Source organism: Protomyctophum bolini (assembly GCF_963924005.1).
Source record: "Protomyctophum bolini genome assembly, chromosome: 17".
Taxonomy (NCBI): domain Eukaryota; kingdom Metazoa; phylum Chordata; class Actinopteri; order Myctophiformes; family Myctophidae; genus Protomyctophum; species Protomyctophum bolini.
Genome location: NC_137878.1, coordinates 34,110,549 through 34,123,552, shown reverse-complemented (window position 1 = coordinate 34,123,552; position 13,004 = coordinate 34,110,549). Strand labels below are relative to the sequence as shown.

General features: G+C 43.4%; 1 protein-coding gene across 5 annotated transcripts in view; it reads right to left on the bottom strand.

Moving 5' to 3' along the window:
• LOC308331342 (receptor-type tyrosine-protein phosphatase U-like) overlaps positions 1-13,004 on the bottom strand; it is a 265,106-nt gene that overhangs the window by 93,574 nt on the left and 158,528 nt on the right. For 4 of the 5 annotated variants that reach the window (XM_080786751.1, XM_080786750.1, XM_080786752.1 and 1 more), the window contains one exon: positions 1,830-1,958. In XM_080786751.1, coding sequence (XP_080642877.1) covers positions 1,830-1,958 — 129 coding nt within the window. Of the gene's footprint in view, positions 1-1,774; positions 1,791-1,829; positions 1,959-13,004 lie in introns of those variants that run through there. The other variant, XM_080786754.1, reaches the window with a different exon arrangement.

Sequence of the window (13,004 nt, the reverse complement as noted above, 5' to 3'; positions counted from 1 at the left end):
TCTCTCTCTACACCCTCCTCGCCTACCTACAGTATAAAATAGTGTAAATTATGGAGGCACAAAAACACTAATTATATATGCGTCTAAATAATTACAGTATGTTGTAAAATAAATAGCACCCCTCCCCCTGCCACAAACAAAAGATCTAAATCATATTGTGATATTTCTCCAGACAGCGTAGGAAGGAACACTGCATTGCGCAAAAGATGATGACAGATGACAAAAAGTGTGCCTGTTCTGTTTTGAGCTTCCAGGCCCTGAGGACAACCAGGAAGTGTAATCAGCAGTGACCTTTGACCTGTGTCTCTCCACCAATCCCAGGGAGTTTTGTTAACATAACAAAACTTACATACGCTAACACACACACACACACACACACACACACACACACACACACACACACACACACACACACACACACACACACACACACACACACACACACACACACACACACACACACACACACACACACACACACACACACACACACACACACACACACACACACACACACACACACACACACACACACAGAGGACGTCTGCACTTCGTCATTCCTGACCAGTCCCCTTTTGCACCAGTCGTGCAGTTTGCTGCACCGGCAACAACCTAGAATTCACATTGCTCACACCAGGACGTGAGGCCTGGCACAACAATTCAGGAATCAGGCTGTAGCATGCAAGTACAACACATTTCTACAGAGAGCATGCTGGCACATGTGTGTGCGTGCGTGCGTGAATGCGTAAATCCTCTGTTGTTACCACTGTGTGTAAATCAATGGTTTAAAAATTATCCGTGCTACCATTTTCTTTCTATTTACCTTTCATTTTGTCTTAAATTTTCTAGAGGCATTATATGTGTGGGGGGGTAGCTGTAAACTGTCTGCTCTGTTAGGACTTGGCTGGGACCACTATGGGGGCGTCCAGGTGGTGCAGGGTAAAGTTCCTGCCCACCACCATGGAGTTTAGTCTTCATGGTGCATACGGCTTGCATACGGCGCTCCAACGAACACAATTGGCCGTGTTCGCGGGTGGTAAGCCAAATGTCGCTGCATTGATGATCCCCACAAACGGTCAGGGCGCCTGTTCAGGGGGGGAGGAGGTGGGGGGATAGCGTGTACCTCCACATGCGTTATGCCCCCTGGTGAGACCTGTCACTGTCAGGTGGACAGAATGGTGGCTTGACGGCCCAGGTATCGGAGGAGACCCGAGGCAGAGATGGAGTACTCGTAGAGAGGCTGGGGAATTGGGAATTGGCTTTACTAAATTGGGACTTGAAGGGGAGGAAAACGTTCTTTTTTCTTTTGTCTTGAAGGGGCATGAATTGCGCAATAATACTTTTTTCATATGGTAACCCTGTAACTCGATCCCTATATGATTCCTGAGATTTATATTTTTGAAATTACAATAAAAAGATTTAGAAAATAAAGAAAAATGATCCGTGCACTTCCAGTTAGTAAAGTCCACTTTGGCTATATATATTTCATACAATTAGCAGGGTGCATTTCTGTGTGGATTTACTCATGACACAAACAGAAGTTGAAATCAATGAGAAGTAACCAAACTAAATATGGCATAAGTGGCACATGTGTGTGTGTGTGTGTGTGTGTGTGTGTGTGTGTGTGTGAGTCTGCACAACAGTGACACTTGGTTTTGAAAACCAACCAAATGCTATTTTCGTGCACAGACACAGGTAGCCAGCCAGGCAGGCACAAAGCTACTTAATGAAGTGGTTGCACCACTTAAAATGAATACATGTTTTAATATCCTACCTGGTAGAAGGTCAGGAGTGGAGTGATCGTAAGTGTAAATGTTTTCATAACCTACCTGGTAGAAGGTCAGGAGTGGAGTGCGGCCAGTTGTAGGTTCTGATCAGCTGCCAGTCAAAGTCGTCTTCCTGTCCCTGGCGGTACTCACACGAACTGGAATCAGAGTCCTCGTCAAACGTACAGCCAGCTGGACAGAGGGAAGAGAAATGTAACATTACTGTATTTGGTTACTGTACACAACGGACATTACTGTAAATGATTGGAGGAAATAACACTTCCAGGAAAAGACATAGCTTTTAGCTGCAAGACAGAGACCACATGAAAACCATCATTAACAGCAGCACAGGATGAACGACTGACATCACCACAGGCCCTCGGTAAATTACCTTCATACATCACATCCGACACAATCCTTCCAGTCTAAAAGCTAAATCCTGTGTAATGGCCAGAGCCAGGCTGTTGGCTGTGGCCACACTAACACTTCCATTCCATTTGGTTCAATTAGCCCACTGTGGTGAGTGAGGGAATGCCAGTGACTGTACAAATGACAGGCCAGAGGAGGAGGACATTGAACGCAGCAGGACTCAGTCTGTCATGGTCACCCGCCAGCTCCATCTACCGTCTCACTGGGTGTTCATTCCATCCAAACAATCCACAGGCTGTTTGTTGTTAACGTGACCTTGTTGTCCTGTAGTAAGTCTCTTTGTCCAAAGATGCACATCAGCATCAGTGTTTGTAGAGAGTGGGTTAAATTTGTACACCGTTTCAAAGGAAAAAAACCCATTAAGTAATGTTACATCAACAAGAAATTAACCCATTTTGGGCGGGAACCCCTTTTGGTGTTTTAAACATTATGTTATAATTTAGCTATTGAAAAATAGCAGATCTACAAGCTCATAGCGCACCACCGAGTGGCACGCTACGAGCTTGTAGGTCTGCTATTTTTGAAAAATCGTGAAAATATTTATTTCAGAAAACTGGAGGATTTAGAAGATTTTTGAGGTCAGGCCTAAGGGTAAGGTAGGTACAGTATGATCTTCATCTGTTACACAAGTAAGCTGAATAGTTTTTCCAAGATTCCCATAATGTCAGTTCCTATGTGGTTAAAGAACCTTAATGTGTAGTGTTATACTGTATACCGTACTTTGAACATTCTTTCTTTTCACACCAAATACGTACATACTGTATAGTGTATACCATGGCTCATTATTTTTATTAAATTGTGGCCCTATGATGGACAATAGCTTCTTTCTGATAGACATTTTACCAATTTATTTAAGGGGTCTTCCATTAGCTTTGATGATTTCCTGGTCTACAGTATGTACCTACCACTTTACTTGGCTGGGTGTTCGGTCCTAGCGGTCTAAGTCTACATACCGGTATGTGTCCTGAGCTGCTCAAAGTCCCAGGACCCTGTTCTGTTCCTTAAGTGGTCACTTTAACTCTAGACAGCAGCTCTACTGGTGTAAAAGACTTTCTCTGACTCCGTGCCAGCCTGCACTAATAGACTTACCGGTACCCCTTTTGGGGATACACAGACCTTCTCCTCTGAGCTCTGACGTTGACTTTCATGTTTTTGGGGCTGTTTTTGTTCAATTGCAAAAAATTTAAACAATAATAAATGTGTGTCACTGTCAGGCCTGCATTGCCTTAATCGCTTTGCAATACACAACCCGGACTCACGTTCCTGTGTTTAACAGCTTATTTTGGAATCTGCCACAAAACACACACACACACACACACACACACACACACACACACACACACACACACACACACACACACACACACACACACACACACACACACACACACACACACACACACACACACACACACACACACACACACACACACACACACACACACACACACACACACACACACACACACACACACACACACACACACACACACACACACACACACACTCTTCCTCCATGCCTGAAGCAGATTGTGTGTGTATGTTTCAGAGTATTTAATTGGTTGTAGTGCTGTGTCCATGCAGCTGTGTGAGAATGAGATGGGGTGAGTGGTGGAGCAGGGCTCTGTGGCGAGAGAGAGGCCTCCTTCTCTGCATGGAGAGAGAGAGAGAGAGAGAGACACGTTCCACTGGTTCTCCTCATTAAGACGCATCCTCCTTTCCCATCATGCTCCTCTGCTTTCAGGAGGTGCCATGTTCTCTTCTCATTCCCCAAATTAGCTTATCTGACGATGGGAGGGCAATGCCATGTAATTAGAAATGCCTCATGTATTGTGTGTGAGTGTGTGTGTGTGTTTGTTTATGTGTGTGTGTGTGTGTGTGTGTGCGTGCGTGCGTGTGTGCGTGTTTCTGTTTGGAGTGCTGCTGAGTGGTCGTTGTCAGGTCTGCACAAAGAGAGGTGCTAATGGCTTTGACAGTGAATTATTTGTGCTTTTCATGACAGCAGAGAACATGTTACATGACTAACATTCGTAAAAAAAAAACACTTTTAGAGTGGTAGATAATTGCTCATCACAAGAGCTAACAAGACATGAGTACAGTTCCAAAGCATTGTTCTGCAACACAGACACACAATCCACCCACACAGATGGATCCACCTCTGGACCCAGGGACCCAAAATAACAGTGAGAGAAACTGTCACGGCTGACGAGTCTCGCGGGACCAGAGAGGGGACAAATACTGTAAATCTGTGTGAGAAAAGTGATTGTTCTCCACTTTAAAAAGGTAGGTGAGGCAATTTGTAGATCAAGAGCTCCAGCTAGTAGACTAACAGGTCTTGGATATGTAGAGAGAGCTTCTCTGCTTTGATGTCACGTCACGTCAGGCTCAAACATCTCAACTTCCACACAGCTTTCTTTTTTAATCTAGCCAGCATAAATCCACTATTACTGTATCTTTCTTTCTTTCTATGCTATAGTGGTGCAACCACTCCAAACTCCAAGGAACAGCAATGCCCGTGTTCACCTACCTATGTGACTACCTATGTGACGTTAACCTACCTATGTGACTATCTACGTTAAAGAGTATTGCTCTATAAAAAGAGTCATGAGATGACTATTGTACTGTGATTTGGTGCTAAATAAATAAAACTGCCTTGACGTTTGTGTTCAGTTGACAGTTCATGATGCAGGATCAGACTGATGATCTCTGTTCAAAAATAAATGATACGTAGCTTGCAGAGTTATAGTTCAGTCAGATGTACTCGAGGGGCTCATTCAGTGTTATGCAAGACCCTCATGTCATTCGCTGACGTGGCAATCAGCTGACCAATAATTGGGCGGGGTAATTAAGCACACCTAAATCTGGATTCTTCTTGCGTTCCTTCCTCTGCATATGCGTTCTATTCCTGGTGCTGTTATGCACTGTTTGCTCCCACCGCCACCTCAGCACCAACAGTGGGCTCTGCTATTTCTGTTCCCCGGGGGGTTGTTATTGTATATCTATCAGTACCTGCTCTTAACCCATTCTGACCTGAGATCAGATTCATACGAGGTTTCCACTGGACACACACTGGTCTGATGAACCCATTCTGACCTGAGATCAGATTCTAAAAAAATGTCAGTCGTTCTTCGATTTTTCAAAAATAGCAGACCTACAAGCTCGTAGCGCGCCACTCGGTGGCGCGCTATGAGCTTGTAGATCTGCTATTTTTCAATAGCTAAAGCATAACATGATGCCGACACCAAAATGGGTGCCCGGTCAGAATGGGTTAATGGTTAATGATGGTTGTATAAGTGTGCCGAGCAGGGAGAAAAATGTAGCAGAGCCGAACACCAAGATAAAATGTTATATGCACACTTGTATTCTCATTCTATAATAAATATTTGTTCAATCAATTTGTGAGTTATCTGACTGAATTGCTGTCAAAATGCCCGCCCGGAAACCTCTTGATGGAATTTTAGACTGAATTCTGAATTTTTACGACTTTGCTTTTGTCATGCTTTTATAAATCTTATCTTGTCTCGCTGCTTTCCTGTGTCTGACGTCCTGAGGTGGGTAGCTTAAAATGTATGCAAAACTGAAATTTTGAAACAAAAATGACTTTTTTCGTACTCATGTAGGTTAATTAACTTAATTGATGTGTGGGGTTTTTTTCATCTTTCTTAAAAAAAAATATATATATATATATAAGCAACTAAATTCATTATTCGGATTTATAATTTAAACTTATATTATTCTTCATTATATTTTTTTAAGAGATGATCTACAAGCTCACAATCACATCGCTCAGCCCTAACTAGTACAAATAATACAATGTATTCAACTATTGTAAGTGAAATTCCTTGACGATATTTTGGCAAACAAACAACTGAACTTGTCGTCCAAATTAATACAGTTTGTTTTACTCTCAAAAGTGAGGCATTTTCAACTTGTCATTTTGGCCCTGGAGGGTGATTAATCGGAAAACAGCGCTCAAATCTCTACGAGGGGCCTCCAGATGCAACTGTCCAGCAACACCAACCTGCTTTTACCCTGCTGGGCCTGGACCTCGCTAACGTGATGGCATACACTTACAGTCTAACACTTGAACATCGCTAACCTGACTACAGCCTGAAGTCCAGATATACTGTACATCATAAAATACATCCAGATTGAGAGGAGAGAGAACACAACATTCCTCTTGTATAGAGTTGCATTTATCCTGTGGGATTTATAGATTAGAAGCTGTGATCTGTGTGTTGTGGGCTCTCTAACAGTAGGAGAGGTGTGATGGCAGACTGAAGTATTGGTTGATATGGTGATAGGTCGTCATGTGAAAGACATTCTTTTCAAAGGATTTCTAAAACACATACGTAATAAAAGAGCACTGGGTGGGGAGGGTTTCTCATCATGTTTCTTTCAGTTTCATCATGTGTACAGATGTTGGCATAGAATGTAGTACTCAAACATTCACTGTTACACTGACTATTCAATGCATTCAATGCAAAAAGAACTAGCTTTAACTAGTAGTGAAACATCTCTAGAACAATTCCAACCACTGTCATCAAATGCTGGAACAGAAACCTAGTTCAGATGTATGAAAAGGCCATTAAATAGTTGTCTCATCTCATGTTTGACTGTTTGAGTGTTTAAACTTGACTAAGTGAAACCTGGGGGGAGATCTCTTGTTCTTTAGATGAAAGACAGTGCTGTTCCCTCAGGCAAACCTGCAGAATGTACAAGCAGCCCCGCTCACTGGCATCTATTTAATCACAGCTTTCCAGACCTCACAGCAGGAAGGTCTGATGGGACCCAGAAACCAGAATGTTCTGACTGAGTCTTCTGTTTGGTTGCAGATAAAGTGGAGGCGAGTGCAGGCCATGTATCAGCTTCAAGTTTATTGCGAGGAGGAGGAGGCACTACTGTATAGGAGGAGAGACGTTCCTCATCAATGCAGAGCCTCATCCAACCTCTGAATGTATGAAGACCATTGATAACAACAACCACACTTCTTCCATAAACCCTTGAGAGCAGGAGGATTTCAATCTACGTGTTCAATCAAATAAAGTGTAGAACATACAACATTTGAACTATATTCATCTGGTACAGCACACCATGTCAAGCCTCATGTCAATCTGCACTAAAAGGCAGATGTGACGAAATGCAGGGCAAAGGCTTTTCCTTGGCCTCTAGGGAGTGCACATACAAAGTTTTAGGCAGATTGGTGCAGTTAGGTAAAAGCACAAATCGGCCTGTTATAGCACCACCATGAGGCTGCGTGTTCATGAAGCATTTTGTTCAAAATGGAGCAGTCCTACAAAACTTTGGAAGCCAATCCTACCCAATCAGGAATCAGGATGGAGTATGAAAAATCTGAGAGAGCCGTTTCATTTAATGGCTATAGAGAGTGTACTGATTTGCGTGATGTTTGGATAAAATCTGTAGGTGTACTGCAAAAAACAGGCCCATGTGAAAAATGTGGGGCAGAGGTTATGCTCTGGCATGCAGGGAGTGTCTGTGCAAAATTTCACTGCGAACAGCGCCAGGCCAACAGTGCCGGAGATTAGCTGATCACAGACGGACAGACGGACACACACATGGACACACGGACAGGGTCAGGGTCAGGGTGTCTCCCCATGCCTTCGGCCTGGTGGAGACAATTATGTTCATACAATTACATTAAAAGTAAATAAAAGCAATGCAAAAAACATATGGTGGCCAATTCTAATTTCCTTTGTAATCATCACCATTCCAATTCTGAGTTGGAGTATGTGCTAAGATTGTCACTATAGGATAGGATGATGTGTGAAATGACTGATCCACAGTGTGTGGTGGTGTTGTGAAAAACTTTCATCAATTATTATTAATTTGTTGAGGTGGAAAAGGGAAGCAGCCAATGTGTCCAGTGCACATACTTCTCATTAGTGGAGCCTCTATCTGTTCATTTATCATTCCATCTTTCACTTTCTGCCTCCACTAGAGACATCAATTATGTTGCTCTCACCTCACACAATCCGAAGGCTCTCTCTAAACCCGCCCAAACTGCTTAACCAGTGTATGCTATTGTTAGTGATGTTGGAGGGGACTATGGGGTGAGGGAGAGCCTGAAGAGGTGCATTTTCTGACTGCGACGGAAAATAAGTCTAGGAATCTTGGCGCGATGCCCAGGGTGTCGAATGGACGGATCAGCCGATCTTTGTGCGCGAGTAGGGGTGGGTGAGGGGTCATGTCCTGAAGGTACCATTGCAGAATAATGAACATTTTATCAACAAAGATGAGGCATTTTTGCCACCATGTGGAAGGCTGCTTTAAGGGTGCCCTCCAACAGAGGAGGGTGAGGGCTGTACTGACCTACATGTACTACTTGACGACCCTTATGTGCACAAGGTTACACAATATTATGCATGGTCTTTCATAATGATTTTGTGCAAAATGGGCACATTATTAAAATCGAACAATGCTAATATACCAATAAATACAACCTGACATCTTCATAGCTGGTCACATTCAATGTTTGTTTTTTTTCTTCTTAATTTATGGTAAAGGTCTTCAAGGTTTTCAAGCTCCAATGTCGATTTCCATAATAAAATAAACATTGAGAGTTGCTCAAAGCAGAGCTGAAGTCAATTATGTGTGAAATGAGTGCATTTCAACAGAACGGATGATGTTTATTCCTACATGGGATTCGATGACGTTCTATGTGTCTTCTATGACTCTCGGATTGCGGCGTCTTACCAGACAGCACTGGGTCCTAGGCTGCACTGGGGCTGGCCTCTGCACTGCCTGCTCTGACACAGATCATGTTGAGGTGCTTCTTTATCAATTAATTAATTTGCCAAATAAAACATGTGACCATGGAGTCCCCTGCATGGAATAACAAGTGGCCACCACAGATTCAGGGAGTGAAAACCGCTTCAATCCACTCTGCAAACCTCACACCACAGCGGGCCCCTGCACCAGCTCCCACTAGCTGCGTTTAGGGGTCTCCTCTGCCCAGCTGCAAGGGCCCGACCTGGACCTGCACTACCGTGAAATGGAGCCGACATTGTAAAGAACCCTCACTGGGCAAACAACACAGCTATGAGACAGGCCAAAGCCTCTCTTATTATGGTGGGCGATAATAACCATAGAGATGAGAACAACGCTGTGAGGGCGATCAGTGCTCTCCAGAGAGAGTTGCACTGTCTTTACTGAGGTTTAATTACAGCTCCCCACATCCTCCCAGAGCAAACAAAGACCGGGATGCCCCCTGGAACTCTTCATAATTTCCCTCCTTCCTATGTTTCTTCCTCGTCCTCTCATTCCAGCCAGCCAAGCATTAGTCAAGGGGGAACATCAAGTATGCCTCTAGAAGTCGCTTGTAAACCGTCCAACTCGTTCCGTGTAGAAAACACTCGCTGGCAAAAATCCTCACTAAAGGCAAGTGTGGACATATATGGAAGTCACAAGAGATTTCATACAACTTCAAAGTAAGCCGTTTCAGTTTAGCTACTAAAGCTCCATATATGATGATAGAAGTCCTAGTAAGAGGCTTAAACCTAATTCATTCATTTAGAAATTAAGTTTTGACATCCAAAAGATTGACATGACCCACGTACATGTGTGCACACACATACACAATCTCAAAAGAAACAGGTCTACAGTCCCAAAAGAAATGCAAAAAGCATCTGCATTATTTTCTTGGTCTGATGAGTCCAGCTGGCAGATTCATCGCACTGGGAGGCAAAGAATTAATTTAATGTTTCTGTAAGTATGGGCTGTTATTGCGAGACAGTCAATTATTAATTAATTAATTATTGGTCAGCCAGTTCTTGCGATAAAAGCCCATGCAGCCCAGTCAGAAACGTACTCTGTGCCTATTAGATACCTCAATAAATATTGTATAGTGTGTGCATAGAAAAGCAAAAAAGATCTGAAAAGTATGTATCCATTCTTCCGGAAACCGACATTTCTGACAAATGCAATCATTCAAATCCAGTTTGCCTCCCAGGTGCATCCGTGGCTCATGCCAGCCTTGCCAGGCATAGAACATTTTTCTTTTCCTTTTTTTATATGAACTTGGATGAAACAACGCCAGGAACAACCGCTGGAATTGAGGGTCAGAGGTTAAAGGTGAAGCCTTGAAAGTTGGAGAAGGAAGGAAAGTTGGGTCGAGGAAGGTCACCCAGTGGAATAACAGGCTTAGGTTTTTATTCAGCGAGCATGTCCAACCGAGGAGGATTAAAGAGATCTGAAGGTTCAGGGTAATGTCAGAATGCTCAACCTCACCCACACACATCCACCTCCAGTTTCAGTGAGTTTCCAGAGACGTTGTAGGAAAGCATCGGCTATATGCAAACATGTGACTGCGGAGCCAAGCAGAGAAGAAACAACACCATCTCTTAAATAAATATTTCCCTAACAGTAATTAAGGTATAACAGTATATACCATTAAAAATGTTTTTTCCCTAAAGTTGTTTCATTCGAGAAGCTGCCGCTAATTAAGCAGCAATGAGATGTCTGCGTAGGGCGAGAGGTATTGTAAAAGACCCCTCTCATCCAAACCACAGACCCTTTTCCCTTCTCCCTTCTGGGAGGCGCTGGGAGATAGTTTGGGTATGTGTGGGTGGGTGTGCATACTGCATACTGTATATATGCTTTATATTATCTTCATCATGCATTGCTTGCACTGTACAGTTATTTCTTCTCATGTAATCCAGATTATGCTTGGTTCTCATAATCATACTCATTACTATTTATTCTATTTATTATTCTGTATACATTACTGTACATACTGTAATTTGTTCTGTATTCATTATCTCATTTACTGCATTACTGTATTGCACTTCTGGCTAGACGCCACTCTTCATTTCATTGTCAAAGTATTTTATATGTGCAGTGACAATAAATTGAATCTAATCTAATTGAATCTAATCTTTTTACAGAGGAGAAAGCTCAAACATGAGTATCTCAACCTATATTTATATTATCCTATAATCCTAGTCTGACACCACCGCTACACTAGAGACATTCTGTACCCCAAGCCAGTGGTTCAGGGACCCCCAGGGCTGTGTGATTGGCTACAAGGAGATCCCTAGTCAAATGAGCAGTAGTTTAGTAGAGCAGACGGGTCTAGTCCCTAGTATAGGGCCTTAGTCCTACTCCTCCTCCCAGCCCAAATCACACCTTGGAAAGCATGAGTGTCTATTTCAAACAAAGTGTGTTTACTGTTTTGAATTGCCTGTCATAATTTGACCCCCCACCCAGTATCAGGATGTTGAAATCATTCATCAGCCAACACTACTACTATTACTAGAACTTTACTGGCAGTGTGCATTGACATACATTCTCCTGTGTTCAGTGAAGCCTGTGCACACACACACACACACACACACACACACACACACACACACACACACACACACACACACACACACACACACACACACACACACACACACACACACACACACACACACACACACACACACACACACACACACACACACACACACAAGCTCTATCACCCCAACCAACCATGAGGACCTGCTTCAATGAGCTGTAAACAAGCACATAATTGAACATAAACTCACTCTGAACCACTGATCTGATGATTCTGCTGACTCACAGGAAAGTAGTTAGAGTAACACAGTGATCACAAACAGCGTCAGAGGGTGTGTGTGTGTGTTTATGTGTGCGCTGCTAAAAACTCAGCTTCCCATCATGCACCTGTGCACAAGTGTGAAGCTCAACAGCACCACTTTGTCTTCTGTTGGTACCCTAAACAGACGGACAGACATAATAGGGAGCCTAAACAGACACGTATAGGGACACACATTGCTGTGCATTGGAGTGGCTGCACCACTCGAAAGATGTATCAACACTGCCCCCATCCAGGAGTCAGTGTTGTTGTGATCCATGCCAACCTATTCTCCCCTCTGGGTGCATATGACTATTGTCTTCAAATTGTTCAGATGTGCCAATCAAATATAATAAGTAGTATCAAACTTCTGATGGAGGTCAGCCTCTCAGCAGACGACCTGGGGATTCACTGTGACAAGACGAGCCATGAAGCCACCAGCAGATGGCTGGAGCCAGGCAGCGGTGCACAGAGCGTGACAAGAAGGACCCGTGTCACTAGTCGGCCCCTCAAAGCCCAGCGGAGGAGCAGCACTCATGGGTGATAATGACCACAGGCCTCCTGTGTAGCAGCAGAACAAGCAGCCGGAAGGAGAAATGAACCATGGAGGAAATGAGCCAGAGCGAGGGGGGGATTGGAGAGATCAGTTTCCACACCTCTCTCTCTCTCTCTCTCTCTCTCTCTCTCCTGGTTCCTTTTAAGCATGAAACACAAGAAGGATATTAAACTACATCTTTATGTTTTGCTTCATAGCGACAGAGAGGATTGGATCTATATTGCCATAACTTCCTTCATGTCACTTCACCTGGGTTCACGCCGCACGAAAAATGATGATATCTAACAGCCGAGCTGCTGGTGATGGAAGTCATTGTAGCATGTATGACATTGTCTAGCCTGCAATGATGGGAGTCTAATACGCAATTAACCTATTTAGACATGTCTTGCTGGGCTTAAATGCTTATGGTCCATAAAATACTTAATGGATAGGAAATAAGGTCTTTCTTCCATGGATTCAGCATACCTTATAGGAGGATCCAATGAGTCTTGTTGCCATAGCAATAGCGACACATCAGTGGTGTGAATAGAGATTTTGTGGGGTGGCGATAGGCTGACAGTTGAATAAAATCATCTGGATGATAATAAATAATAAACCGATGGCAGTTGGTATTTATGTGCGTGCGTGGATGCAGTGTGTGCTTGTGTATGATGTG